This window comes from Mus musculus, chromosome 7 (assembly GCF_000001635.26).
Source record: "Mus musculus strain C57BL/6J chromosome 7, GRCm38.p6 C57BL/6J".
Classification (NCBI taxonomy): domain Eukaryota; kingdom Metazoa; phylum Chordata; class Mammalia; order Rodentia; family Muridae; genus Mus; species Mus musculus.
In genome coordinates, this window is record NC_000073.6 from 127183415 (window position 1) to 127197399 (window position 13985).

Genomic DNA, 13985 nt, shown 5'->3' on the forward strand with positions numbered 1-13985 from the left:
AAATCCAAGCAAGTTTAAAATGCATGGGTGGAAACATCAAAGAGGCAGTTACAGAAGGGGGAAGCCCTAGACGCTATCTGATGCCATTCTTAGCTTTTGGGTTTGTGGACGTTGGTGTTCTGAGTTAATAGATACCCAAGGTTTTTATCTATTAGTCGCAGGATGTTAGTCTGGTACAGAGTTGGGCAAAGGTCACTGTTTAAGGCGCTAAAGATTCCATCTCTCACCAGGCAGTGGTGGCGCACGCCTTTAATCCCAGCACTTGGGAGGCAGGTGGATTTCTGAGTTCGAGGCTAGCCTGCTCTACAGAGTGAATGAGAAACCCTGTCTCAAACAAAACAAAACAAACAAAACAAATCTCATCTTTTCACCTTGCTGCAGCCCTTCCAACCCCCCATCCCCACCCCCCAAACCAGCAAGTGTACCTGTATGTATTGGAACTCACTATGCAGACAAGACTCAAACTCACAGATACCTGCCTGCCTCTGCTTTCTGAGTTCTGGAACTAAAGATATGTGCTACTTTTTTTCCCCTCCAAATTTTATGTGTATGGGTGTTTTGCCTGCTTGTATGAACATGCACCACGTATGTGCCGTGCCTGAGGAGGCCAGCAGGAGGCATCAGATCTCCTGGACCTAATGTGCTATGTACTGCTGTGCCTGATGGTGCTGGAAATCAAGCCAAAGTCCACAGGAAGCGCAGCCGGTGCTATACAGCTGCAACCACAGCAGTTCTAATCAGTTAGTCGGTCTTTGCGGACACAGTTTCTTTCCCAGAATTCTCACTCATATCCTGGACAACTGTCCTGTGGACATTCTCCCCTGTGGGATGAACTTAGACCTGGGCTGGTGAGTCTCTAAACTGACTTCTCCTGAGACAAATTCTAAACAAGCTTATGCTGCAGACACCGTAGAGCACTGGGGCTGATAGGAAATGCTCTTTCTCATAGGCTGACCTGAGAAGGTGAGACCTGACAGAGAAAGGGAGCCAGCCATGGGGGATTAGGAAGAAGGGACTTCTGGAGGAAAACATCTCCAATTCACAGCTCCTAAAATGAATCAGGCTTGGAATGTCCTGGGAAAGCCATCTCTCCAGCCCCTAGCTGGGCACTTAATAGGCTGGTTCCTTATGACCTTTTTTAGATTGTTATTTTGCCTTCCTCCTCTAAATGACTTCCTAAACCTGATCTGAACAAGGACACCAACAGACATGCTAATGTGGATGAAGGAGCGCTCAGGAGACCTCAACCCTAGACAAAGAACAGTAAGGATGCAGAGAGCAGAGCAACAGCCTTACCCTGGGTAGAGCACAACTGGTTATCCAGTCCCAAATGGTCAGCCTTGAAAACATACACACAAGTAATGTGTACAGACTGAGTGGGTTATATTTATGTATTTAGGAATATCTGTTATATACATAACAAGAATTACAGGAAAACACAGCCATGAATTTGAAAGAGAGCAAGGGGAGGGTATGTGGGGGAATTTGGAGAGAGGAAACAAAAAGGAGAAATGATGTAATTGTATTGTAATCTCAAAAAATGTGAAAAAATAACCCAATGCTAGTATTTTATGTTATTAATACTTCCTGAACAAAGGACTTCTCTAGTTAACCGGGGGGGGGGGGGGGGGGAGGAAGGAGCAGACACCATGGAAAACCCCTTCATTCTTGTCATCTTCCTCAAATAGACTTTTTTGTTGATAGATGATAATATTCTAGCTAAGGTCGGATCATGAACAAGGCCTTGAGTTCCATGTGTAACACTGGTAAAAGGGGGGTGGTGGTGGGGGGTTGAATTTCCTGATTTAGGCTGAAAGGATGACACCTGCCTGTAATGGAAGCCAGCCATGTCTCAAACAACAGAGAAACTGAAATAGGTCTATGCCTCTTGCTGCATAACTATTGGCCCAAGCAACCCCTAGATCCACCCCCTTTCTTCAGTTACCCTGTCATTCCCTCAGGAAGCACCCTGCAGGTCCTACGCTCCAACTACTAAGAGGGTGACATTTCTCCTCATCACCAGAACAGATGTGCGTGAAAAGTGTACAGATGTGTCTAAGTGCACATTAATAGGTCTACATACATGAGCACTAGGGAAATTTCTGGAACAATCCTGTCAAGAGAGTTGGCTCAGTGGTTAAGAGTTCTTGTTCTTACAGAGGACCCAAGTTGGATGCCTAGAACTTACATGGCAGTTCACAGTTGGCTGTATCTCCAGGGCCTATAGTCCACTCCACAGACTTCATACCCCCAGGAGGGAGGGGGTCAAAAGCTCCGCATCTAGATGGACCCAGAAGAGTCGGTGGCAGAGGGGCTCCAGCCAAGTCTACCATAGTGGTCACATCCAGTCTCCCAAAACTGCCTTGCTCCCTCCATCTGTCTCTAGCATACACTGCATGAGTATTCACAGAGAATAGAGCCCCCTGCTGACCTCCAGAGAGAACTTCAGAGATGTCAGTGGGAAACCCAAGGATTCCTCCAAGCCCATGTCAGCTGTCACTGACTGAGGATACAACTTGGGGACAGGGTTGAACACGGAAGATTACATTTTAAAGTAACAACAAACTTGACAGGTCAAGCCTGGTAACTTACACCTTTAATCTCAGCACTCAAAAGGAGGCAGGTGAATCTCTGTGAGTTCAAGGCCAGCCTGGTTTACACAGCAAGTTCTAGGTCAACCAAGGCTAGTGAAACCTTGTCTCAAAAACAAACAAACAAACAAACAAACACCCAACCAACCAAAACAGTAACAAATGCCAGGCATAGATTTGCAGGCCTTTAATCCAGCACTTAAGAGGTAGAGGCAGGTGGATCTCTGAGTCTGAGGCCTGCTTGGTCTACAGGGCAAGTTTCAGGACAGCCAGGGCCACACAGAAAAAGCATGTCTCAATAAATAAATAAATAAATGGGAAAACAACAACAAAAAGCACGGGAGTGACTGTGACTGAAACTGCCTTGTCACCAGCTTGTCTGGGTCAATCCATGCAGAGGGCGAGTTCGCCTGTGGAGAGACACAGCCTAAAGAGTGGGCTTTGTCTCGGACTGTCCTGAAAATGTCCTGGAGGTCATTCATGTTTCTCTAGGAGCTTGCCTGGCCTCTTTACTGGTCCTGCTCTATGTTTAGGGATAAATATTCCCACACCCTTACCCTTGTCCATGACATTGAGTCACTCACATACACAGGGCTACAGCCCAGGATCCAGCCGGCAGCTGTGTAACAGGTTATACACTATTTAGGTCTGTGCAGTAACACCCTATACTGTTGGCATAGCAACTGTATAAATGGAAAAAGCAATCACCTAGTAACCTGTTGCTCAGATGGCGCCCCCACTCTCTCTCTTTTACTTTGTGTGTGTGTGTGCTTTGTCTGTAACGTATGTCTGTGTTGTACATGTATGCCTGCTGCCTGGGGAGGCCAGGTTACTTGTGCCCAGAGCCAAAGTTATGGATGGCTGTGAACCTGTATGTGAGTGCAGGAATTGAACTCAGACCCTCTCTAAGGTCATCCAGGGCTCTAACCATTGCACCAACTCTCCAGCCCCTGACACCTCCTATTCTCTTTTTTGTTTTGTTTTTTGAGACAGGGTTTTTCTGTGTAGCCTTGGCTGTCTTGGAACTCACTTTGTAGACCAGGCTGGCCTCGAACTCAGAAATCTGCCTGCCTCTGCCTCCCAAGTGCTGGGATTAAAAGTGTGCGCCACCACGCCTGGCTACACCTCCTATTCTCAAGCACCATGTGATGGTAGAAATTGGACAGGGTTGCAGGTGCAGCTTGCCTGTTGCCTCAGTATGCTGAAGGTCCTGGGCTTCCCAGCAGGGGAAGAATCAGGTTGGGGCTGAGAGGGACAGACATGAATCAAAACAGGAGGTACTGGTTTTGTTTTTTTTTTTTTTTTTTTTTTTTGGGTTTTTCGAGACAGGGTTTCTCTGTGTAGCCCTGGCTGTCCTGGCACTCACTTTGTAGACCAGGCTGGCCTCGAACTCAGAAATCCGCCTACCTCTGCCTCCCGAGTGCTGGGATTAAAGGCGTGCGCCACCACACCCAGCTGAGGTACTGGTTTTTAAACCTGAAAAGAAACTGCAGGGTGCACGCTTAAATCCCAGCACTCAGAGCCAGGCAGATCTCTGTAAGTTCCAGGAGCGGGCTGGGGTGTGTTACAGCAAAGTGTTTCCCCAGCATCCATAGAGCCCTGAGTACCTCAGTACCACATAAACTGAGTGTAATAACACACGCCTGTAAACTCGGTATCTGAAGATGGACCTAAGAGGAACGCAAGCTGGAGCCCAGTCTAGGAGACATAAACTTGTCTCAGAAAAGAAGAGGAAAGAGAAGTTACTGCCTGAGAACACTTAACAGCAGCATCTGACCATGCCTTGTGTCTGGGATATAAAAATGTCTCTCATATCTCAGTGAGAGGAAGATAACCTAATTCTAAGAATTATAGTTAATTTGAGACACAGCCATGTCTCTCATGCTACACCCCAGTCCAGACTTGAACTCATGAGCCTCCTCTTGCTTCAATCTGAGCACCTGGATTATAAGCATATGTCGCCAGTCCCAACTACAGCTTTTAAAAAATGGGCAAAAATATAAAGAAAAAAAAAATCACAGGCTGGTGAGATGGCTCAACGGTTAAGAGCGCCAACTGCTCTTCCAAAGGTCCCGAGTTCAAATCCCAGCAACCACATGGTGGCTCACAACCATCCGTAACAAAATCTGATGCCCTCTTCTGGAGTGTCTGAAGACAGCTACAGTGTACTTACATAGAATAAGTAAGTAAGTAAGTAAGTAAATAAATATTAAAAAAAAAAATCACTGAATCTCGTGACTAATCTTTAGGGACAGGCAGAGTGACTGAGGTCCTTGAACACTCACAGGCTGAGGGGCACCGGGCTTGCGGCTTCACCTCAGTGCTCCGCTCCGCATCTCATCTGCTTCCTCAGCACAATGGGCAAATTCGGTATTAAATAAAGAGTTGGGACTAATATGTGTAGGGATGCCTCAATGCCAGTCTTCCTTGCCAAACGATGGCTTGATACTCGGAACAAGGACAGTGTGGACTGGGTGAGAAACTCAGCTACTTGGCAAGCATGGAGCGGCAGAAATAAATGTGCTCAGAGCAGGACACTGGAGCCAGGGATCCTGAAGCCACTGCAAACTGCAGGGCAGAGGCCGGCAGAGGAGAGGGTGGGAACCGGAAAGTCAGAGCAAGACTGATCGCATCAGAACAGGAAAACAGAAACTGCTCAAGGCATCCCCCGGGGCAACCCCCAGGCTGCTGGCTTCTACAGCCCCAGCACCTGCAGTATGGCAGCTGGAGTCCTACCTTAGAGATAGTCTAGGCCTGACAAGCCCCTGAAGAACAGAGACTTGGTAGGGAGAGGCCGGCAGTAGCTGGAATTAGCTGAGTGTAGGTAGACTGTATATAGGGCCCCAAAGTATTGGTGGTGGCCTGGGGTTGCTGAAACCCTGTTTAACACCATAACCTTGATCCCCAAAAGGACCAAGGACAGCCTGTCCTCCAGGGGGAGTTCAGAAATGACTTCACACTCCCCAGAGCATCAACACCTCCCATTTTGCACACACCTGTTTATAACCCAGACCTGAGACAGTCATCGGGTTTCAGGATCATGAGAAGTTGGGTACTTTCAGATACACAGCTTGGTTTTGACTTCATGTAGACAGCCACAGCCTGCAATCTAGGATCAGCGGCAAAGCAAAAAGGCTCATCTAGTCAACAGATGGAGTCAGACACTGTCACACATCTAAAGATACTAGAACTTCAAAGGAAATGCGAGGGTGGAAAGTTTGAGGCCAGTTTTTTGTCAAGAAAAAACGGCCTGAGAGATAGCTCAGCAGTAAGGAGCAATTGCTTCTCCAGAGGAGGCCCTGGGTTCGCTCTCCACTCACAGGTGCCTCACATCTGTCAATCAAGTCTCCTGGCCTCCAAGTCTGGCATGGTACACAGACACAGTACACATACATGCAAGCAAACATGAAAACAAGTAAAATCTTAAAAGACAACAACCCCCTACACACACATATACACAAACAAACCAAAACCAGCAGATGAATGCTGTGAGGCTAAGACCTCTTCCTGTGGGAAGGAATGGAGGGTGTGTCAGACATTCTTCAATAAAACCATTTTTGTCTAGTTGGGTTTTTGTTGTTTGAGGGGTTAAGACAGCTCATGTAGCCCAGGCTATCCTTAAACTTGCTAGGTAAACTGAGACTGAATTCCTGGTCCTGTGTGCTGGGATCACAAGCATGTGCCACCACACCTGTGACTATGCAACTCAGGCTTTCCCTCAAGTGCTGCAACCAGTGTGTCCCACCACACCCCATTTGGCTTATTTTAGCAGCGTTTGGACATCACTCTACTACTCCTTGTCCTCATGAGTTACCTCACCCAGAGGGTCCAGACTCCCTGCCTCGCCTGGCTCCTGTTACCTCCTTGGAAACAGACAGCAGTCAAGTCAATGTACTGAATGTGACATTGTCACCTATAGCTTTGATCTTAAGGCTTTCTTGTGTGTTTGTCCAAGATACAAGGATACTCCACAGAGTAAAAATGGCTGCTGTTAGTTTTATGTTAAGTCGTCTGGGAAGAGGTACTCTCGATTAAAAAGCCTCTGTAGATGTGCCTGTAGGCAAGTCTATAGGGCTCAGCTCACTGTATCCCATGTATGAGCTGGTGGTCCTGGGTGCCATCAGAAAGCAAGCCGGGCAGGCCAGTAAACCACGTTCTCCCACGGTCTTTGCCTCTGCTTCTGCCAGCTGGCTCCCGTCAGCTTAACAATGAACTAAACTTCTTTCCCATGATGCTTTTGGTCATGGTGGTTTTCTAGTTTTTTGTTTTAGTTGAGACAGGGTTTCTCTGTATGTTTTTGGCTATCCTGGAACTCACTCCATAAACCAGGCTGATCTTGAACTCGAGAGATTCTCCTGCCTCTGGTTGGGATCAAAGGTGTGCGCCTCCACCTTAACTCATATCTTACTTAGGTTACTTGGGTCCTACGTTATCCCAGCAAGGAAAACATTAAGACACACTTCATTGCCCTCTAAGAGACTCTGGGTTCAGACACCTGTATTCCAGTATTCAAACAGCACCCAGAGAACTTCAGTTTATGACATCTTTGAACTTCTGATGCTCCTGCTGAGATCAGACGTGAGCCACCTAACCATGGCACCCTCACTTTTAGTCTCCTTGAGAAGGCTGCCCCTGTCAACTGGACAGGGAAAAGCTGGCTCGCTTCCTTTGTCTTCAGCGCTCTGCCTCTAAGGCTAACACTGTGGGGAGGTAGTTTAGGTGCTGGTCAGAGTCTGGGCTACAGACTCAGTGGGAGAAACAACCACCAAGCTAATTCTCTCAAACCCTCCCCCTACCATAAACACACACAAAACAAAACCGAGAACTGGGCTGGGCTATTCCTCAGTGCTAGAGTGCCTGTCCAGCAGATGCAAGCCCGAGTTCCACTGCACTCCCAAGAGAAGTAGCTGCACAACACAAAGTGGACTCAGTGGGGGAATAACCACTCAACTTTGGGCGAGTGGGAGATAAGGCTGGATATAAGCTGCTGGAGAACAGAAATGAATGTAATTAAACAACAAGCCGGGCATGGTGGCGCACACCTTTAATCCCAGCACTTGGGAGGCAGAGGCAGGCGGATTTCTGAGTTCGAGGCCAGCCTGGTCTACAAAGTGAGTGCCAGGACAGCCAGGGCTACACAGAGAAACCCTGTCTCGAAAAACTGTGTAGCCCTGGCTGTCCTGGAACTCACTCTGTAGACCAGGCTGGCCTTGAACTCAGAAATCGGCCTGCCTCTGCCTCCCAAATGCTGGGATTAAAGGCGTGCAGCACCACAGCCCGGCTAAAACCAATTTTTTACATGTGTATGAGTGCTTGCCTTTGTATTGTCTAACCACCTGGTAGTCTAGTGCCTGGAGCTAGAAAGCATTAGACTCCCCCACAGTTACCTGGCGACAATTGTGAGACTGATTGTGAGCCTCCATGTAATTACTGAGAATCAAGCCTGGGCCCTTTTAACTGCTCAGGTATTTCTCCGGCCCCCTTATTAGAAGAGCACATTGTAGCCGGGCGGTGGTGGCGCACGCCTTTAATCCCAACACTCGGGAGGCAGAGGCAGCTTCTGAGTTCGAGGCCAGCCTGGTCTACAAAGTGAGTTCCAGGATAGCCAGGGCTACACAGAGAAACCCTGTCTCAAAAAAACAACAACAAAAAAAGCACATTGTAGTTTTATTACTGGAGAGGAAGTGGAGAGGAAGGCAGTTTACCCAGCACTTGGGAGGCAGAGGCAGATGGGTCTCTCTAAATTCAAGACCAGCCTGGTCTACATAATCAATTCCAGGCCAGCCAGGGTCCAAGAGAGACTCTGTCTCAAAACAACAAAAACCCATCCAAACAATTACTGGCTTTGTGCTTAACAAAGTCCATGGTCTTACCACCCAGAATAGACCCAGTTCCGAACCTAAGCAGGGTTGGGTCAGGTGAGTGCTTGGCCGGGAAGACAAGGAACTCTGGTGGCTCTCCAGAGCGTAGCTGGGCGCAGACTCACTTCCGACCGGTGCTTTATTAAATTACCACAATGTAAGCAGCTTGACACAAATTTATTATCTTACCACTCTAGAGGGTACAGTACAAAGTGGGTTAACTGGGTTATCACTGTGGGACTGCACCTGTCTGAGAAGAATCTGTCTTCTGCTTTTCCCGTCTCTCCAGGCACCTGCACCCTGAGACATACGCCTCACTTCCAGCTTTCAGAGTCCTCTGCTCTCATTAGGGATCAGCAAGGACCCATGACTACAATGGCCCAAATAATCAAAGGTAATCAATCTCCCAGTCTCAAAATTTCTTAATTTTGCCCAGCGCCATGGTGCATGACGTTAGTCTCAACACTTGGGAGGCAGCAGGCCAGTCAGGGCTACACAGTGAGGACCCCCTTCCCCATTTCAAAAAATTAAAACAAAACAAAACCTCAATGTCACTTTACCCTTTCCCTCTGCCACATAACTCATAAAGTGGTATTCACACAGCTCAGGATGTGGGTATCTTCAGGGATCACTATTCTGCCCCCTCCTTGGTGTTATCAGAGAAGGGGAGAACTCGCCAAGCGTGAGGGAACTGAGTGACACCTGGGTATCTATCCCCCAACACCTGTGAACACTCAGGCCACCTGACTAGATTTCACTCGTCCCAAGATGCCAGGTACCTCAGAAAGCCAGTTCCTCTGTAACAGTTAACACCTTACCAATGCCTGGAGGGTTTCTGCTGTCTCAGTGACTCACTGCATCAGATGTCCTACTACTACTAATGGGCTTCTTGAAGTCAAGGCAACTGCAGTCTAGACTGGCAGGAACCAGTCTAGTTGTTAGATGTGTTGGAGGTCTCTGCATCAAATACCCACCACCAAGCCCGAGCTGAGCCTAGGAACTACTTCCCAAGTTCTCAGTTTGTAGCTCCTGGGGCGCCTCCTGGAGACAGATGAGGCGAGCAGAGCAGCATGGTGGGGTGAAAACTTAGGCCCTGCCTGCCTCCCACAGCCCTCTACTGCACTCCAGATTCCTGGAAGGGCCAGACCGACTGTTTCCTCGAGGCACCAGCCCCATGCCCGAGATGTGGGAGCCCAGGAAACGTACACTACAATGCCTGAAAGGCCAAGCAAGAAAAAGCTTTATGCCAAAAAAGGTCAGGAGACTTAGCTCCATGGCCAGCTCTCTATTACTGTGGCATCTCCAATAAGCCACTGCACTTTGCCCCCCTCTGTGTCACATGGTGGCTCAAGCAACCTTGAAGTGCTACCAAGTTTATACTTCACCTAAAAGCTACAGAAGCTACTGCAGGGGGGCGAGGGGTAGAAAAATCAGACTATGGAAGAAGAGAATGCATGTTTAAGAGAATCTCTCAATAGGATTTCAAGGTCTTCCCAATGTCCCAGCTACAAGGGAGCTGCCAGGACAGAGCATTTGAGGTCCTAAAAGTCAAAGATCAGCAGAACAGGGACTTGCAAGGGAGACTGGAGAAAAGAGTGATGGAGGGAATTTTACACAGCAAGTAGAAGTTGTCTACGTAGGAAAGTCACAGGACATCTGATGGGCCCTACCTCTGCCTCCAAGGGTGGGAAAAAAAACTGAGGTGGTCCAAGACACCAGAGAGAAGCAAGTGAGGAAGTCTCTCGGGAAGAAACGCTCAGGGACCTACCAGGTGAAGCCAAAAGGAGCTATGGAGAAGCCCTGGCTCTTGGCCATCGCACAGTCAAGGCTTTTATTGGGAAACAATGGCTTTAAAGTGGCCTCCAATATCCTCACTGCCCAGAGCAGCTGGGGCTTCCTCTGCCAAGTTCAAGAAAGAAGGGGCTGCCGTGCCGCATGGGGCCCTTAGCGGGCTCACGTGTACAGCTCAAAATCAATGCGCTTGGAGTTGTAGAACTGGCCGCCCGGAGGGTCCAGCTTCCGACAATAAACACCATCCGGGAAGTAACCTTCACTCACCCACGTCTGTAAGAACAGAGGACAGAACTCAGGCAAGCTGACAGAAGGTGGGCTGGACAGATGGGACAGACGCGGCAGGGGGCAGCTCACCTGCATCTGGGCACTGGTGAAGGGTCCATACAGCTCGGCGTCCCCCGTGTTCTCCCATTTATACTCCCACATCACATCCATCAGGCCATCTCCTGCTGACTCTGCCTCTAACACAATGAACGATACTTGGGCCTCAAGCACTCAGTCTCCAGCCCACACTGCCCCCCACCCGTGCCCTCCAAACTTACCCTCTCTTTGGGTAGGGGTTGGGGTTTCCAGTTCACCCTCTGCTACTTCCTCAGCAAACATGTCCAGGGAGGGTGGAGGTGTGGGGTCATGGGATCCCTGGGCCCGACACCCCAAACCCTTCAGTCGCATAGCCAACCGTTCCCTTGTTTCCTGGTACACACCAAGGTTGCCTCGTGCCACCATTTGGTCAGCTAACCCAGACAGCCGGTCTAGCCGCTGGGGGGAATTGGGCCGTCCAGTCCCCTTGCTGTTGCTCCCTTTGCCTCCTCCTCGGGCCCCCAGCCGCCTAAGGGCCCCAGCCACTGTCTCTCTTGGCAACAACAACTCCAAAAGTCCCTCCAGGAGTGCTTGGGCGCTCATTGGAGTCTGACCCAGGCTGTCTTCCTCCTCCGAGTCTGAAACCTGGTGCTTATCAGGGGGCCGTTCCTTGATCCTCACCTACAAGGAAAAGATAATTAGAATTTCTTACAAACTTCCACCAGGGCCCAGGCCCTGCACCTGCACTCCCAGGCCTCAGCCAGAATAGTCCCTGGGCCACACCCAGTCAATGTTGTCCAGCCAGCTGTCTCGGATCTGCGCATCCTGGTTCAGGAAGTAGTTGCCATCAGCATCAAAGTGGCCTTCCTCCATCTCTTCCTGCAGGTTGAAGGGTGTGATCCTCACACCGCCCTCACTAGGGAGAGTAGCTGCTTCCTGACCTGCACCGAAGACATTGGGGGTGGGGCATGCTAGACACGCAAAAGGGAAGCAGGCACACCTCCCACCTCCATCCTGAAGGCTTGTCCCCCCAACTCAGTTAACGCTTCGGACATAGCTCACCTTCTACATCCTCTGAGGCCAGGATATCATATTTGCTGGACCCTTCCTCATCATCATCCTCTTCATCACTGTCTAAAGAGTGCTTGCCTTTGAAGCGGCTCCCAGGACCACCTGCTGCAGCCACAGGGTCCACCAGCTGTGAGGAGGCCGAAGCAAATGAGAAATGCAGCCAACTGGGTAGTTCCCCAGATACTCCAGGATCTGTACACAAATCTTTCCAAACCCAGTGCGCCGGGGAAAACTAACACTTCCTTGGCTTCCCGGCTTTCCTCCCATCAGATTTCTCCTTCTTCTTTCCTCTCAGTCCTCCACGGAAATTCGAAATCTGGCCATCTCACCTTCTTTTTGGGCACACTGATTTCATCTTCACCATCCTCATCTCCAACACCCTGAAAAGTCACTTTCCTCTTTGGCATGATTGGCTGTGGATTTCCTCCAGCTGGACCTCGGAAAAAGATATGTAGTGAGGAAGTGAGGTAAGGAGAGAGGACCGCGGGGGAGTGCAGGGGCCACCAACATTTTTCCTGGTAAATGTGAGCGAGGACAGATCGCTAAAGCATCTGAGAGAACTAGCAGGCACGACGTCCGGGGTTGGTTGGGCAATTCTGAGGCCCGGAGGAGAGGCGATGGGAAGGATCTCCGCCCCCGCGTGGACCCTGCGGGTATTCCCACCCGGGGATGGGGAGTCAGGTTCCCCTACGTCACCACTCCCCTACCAGTCCGGAGCTACCGAACTCAACCACCTCTCCCACCCGAGTGCTCACAGAGGCCGGTCGGACCCAAGAGCTGGAGCTGCCTAGATCCCCGAATACCACGTAGCGACCTGCTCGGCCATGTCCTTGGCGTACAAACTAAAGGCGAAGCAAACCCGCGGGGATTCAAACAATCTTACCCGCCGGTGCTCACCTAGGAACCCAGGGTCAGGCGGGGAAGAAAAGGAAAGATGCTTTCGCCGGTATTACATCCGGGGCACCCGCCTTCATCACCCGGAAAAAAACCGTGGAGACCGGCATAGGACCCGGAAGTGGCTTCACTTCTATTCAAAAAGGGCGGATGCATACCATTAGCCAAGGCCGACTCGCGGCAGGAAGTGACGCAAGACCTGCAAAGACTCGCGTGAACTACGTCCTTGCCTCACGGGACTTGAGGATGGCGGGAAATGTTTTATTATTCCTCTACGATGGAGGCTACAGTGAGGATAAGGACGTGGTGTGCTAAGAGGTTCCCAAGGCCTGGATGGAGAGGCACAGGCCGAACAGAGGCTTCGGGCTTCCGTTTGCATGTATGGATAGGGTTCTGTACGCCTAGTGGCCTTCAGTAGACACCCGGGCTTCCGATCTTAACGCAGTCCCAACACTCGGGAAATTGAAACAGGATTGATTGTCGCGAGATTGACGACAGTCTGGGATACAACATGAGACCGTCTATTTTTAAAGAAAGTCTTGCTCTTCTCTCTGAGTCCTGCTTCTGATTATAAGCGCTCGGGCACCTTCCAAACCAAGCCCTTTTAGAACCCAGGAGTCATTTGCACCATGTCTATTCTCCCACTTAATTCCTAGTTTCTGTAGCGGGACAACCATCACAGGAGGTGCCACTGGCTTCCGTCCGTGGCCTGTAACCAGGCAGAAGCCCATCAGTTACACGAAGCCTACCTCATCCCTTAGCAAACTGCCAAAGGGCTGGGATCCAGCTCCTGCAAAGCTGGGGCCAGGTGAGATCTTCCCCAATAGTGAGGTTTAGATCTGGAGCTCTGGGGAACAACTCAAACCTCAACGCCTCCACCCCCGTCCCCACCCTCGGCTAAATAGCTCCGGTGATCCTACTAGAGTTGGAAGAGGGCAGCCAGATGGACCACGCCTTTCTCCTCCAGGGTTTTCTCCCATTGTGAATCATGAAACTTCACTTCTGTGGGTACAGAACACAAGTTCTAGACCAGGAGGGCATCTTGCTACAGACAGGACCCTGAAGAAAGCAGCTCTCAGCACTGCTGGTTCATCCGGAGGGGGTTTTCTCTACCTGGAGACCACACACCCTGATCCCCTTTCTGCTGAGAAGTGCCAAGTGGAGCTTTACGGCCACAGAAGCCCACACCTTTATCATCCTGACCCGGAGTAGAGGGTGTGTGGCAAAGATCTAGCCACAGAAAACAAGAGCTGCGCAGTTTGGTTGTGTGTACCTGCTGGGATGAACCCCAGGCAGTTAGTCTACCCTAGACGCCCAGGGAACTGCACCAAGCTGCTGACCAAGAACCCAGCCCAATCTAAAGATGGTGGTTTTGCACACACTCTCAGGCCCCTCCTTCAGCTTCCAGGGGGCTGAAGCCATTGGAAAGGCGATCCCAGTCCTGCAAGCTGTGCAGAGGATCCCAGGAGGCCAG

At 50.1% G+C, this 13985-nt stretch overlaps 1 protein-coding gene across 7 annotated transcripts; it reads right to left on the reverse strand.

Moving 5' to 3' along the window:
- Positions 1–8245: 8245 nt before the first annotated feature.
- Cd2bp2 (CD2 cytoplasmic tail binding protein 2) lies at positions 8246–12663 on the reverse strand. Of its 7 annotated transcripts, none has more exons than NM_027353.4 (7): positions 12515–12663; positions 11947–12047; positions 11609–11744; positions 11330–11487; positions 10789–11227; positions 10601–10707; positions 8246–10516 (listed from the first exon to the last, which is right to left on the reverse strand). In NM_027353.4, the coding sequence occupies exons 2-7, from the start codon at positions 12022–12024 to the stop codon at positions 10406–10408; spliced, it is 1029 nt and encodes a 342-aa protein (NP_081629.1). In that variant the 5' UTR covers positions 12025–12047; positions 12515–12663; the 3' UTR covers positions 8246–10405. The 7 variants fall into 7 exon arrangements, with proteins under 7 accessions (NP_081629.1, NP_001272834.1, NP_001272835.1 ...); NM_001285905.1 differs by having other exon boundaries at positions 11947–12053; NM_001285906.1 differs by having other exon boundaries at positions 11947–12053; positions 12501–12663.
- Between the last annotated feature and the right edge of the window lie 1322 nt (positions 12664–13985).

What these genes read in the sequence shown, in the direction of transcription:
- Cd2bp2 (NM_027353.4), bottom strand. Translation starts at nt 12,024, where the DNA reads ATGCCAAAGAGGAAAGTGACTTTTCAGGGTGTTGGAGATGAGGATGGT. An exon ending in GGCCTCAGAGGATGTAGAAG is followed by an intron (nt 11,488 to 11,608) that starts GTGAGCTATGTC and finishes TCTTCGGTGCAG; the next exon opens with GTCAGGAAGCAGCTACTCTC. An exon ending in TCACCAGTGCCCAGATGCAG is followed by an intron (nt 10,517 to 10,600) that starts GTGAGCTGCCCC and finishes CTGTTCTTACAG; the next exon opens with ACGTGGGTGAGTGAAGGTTA.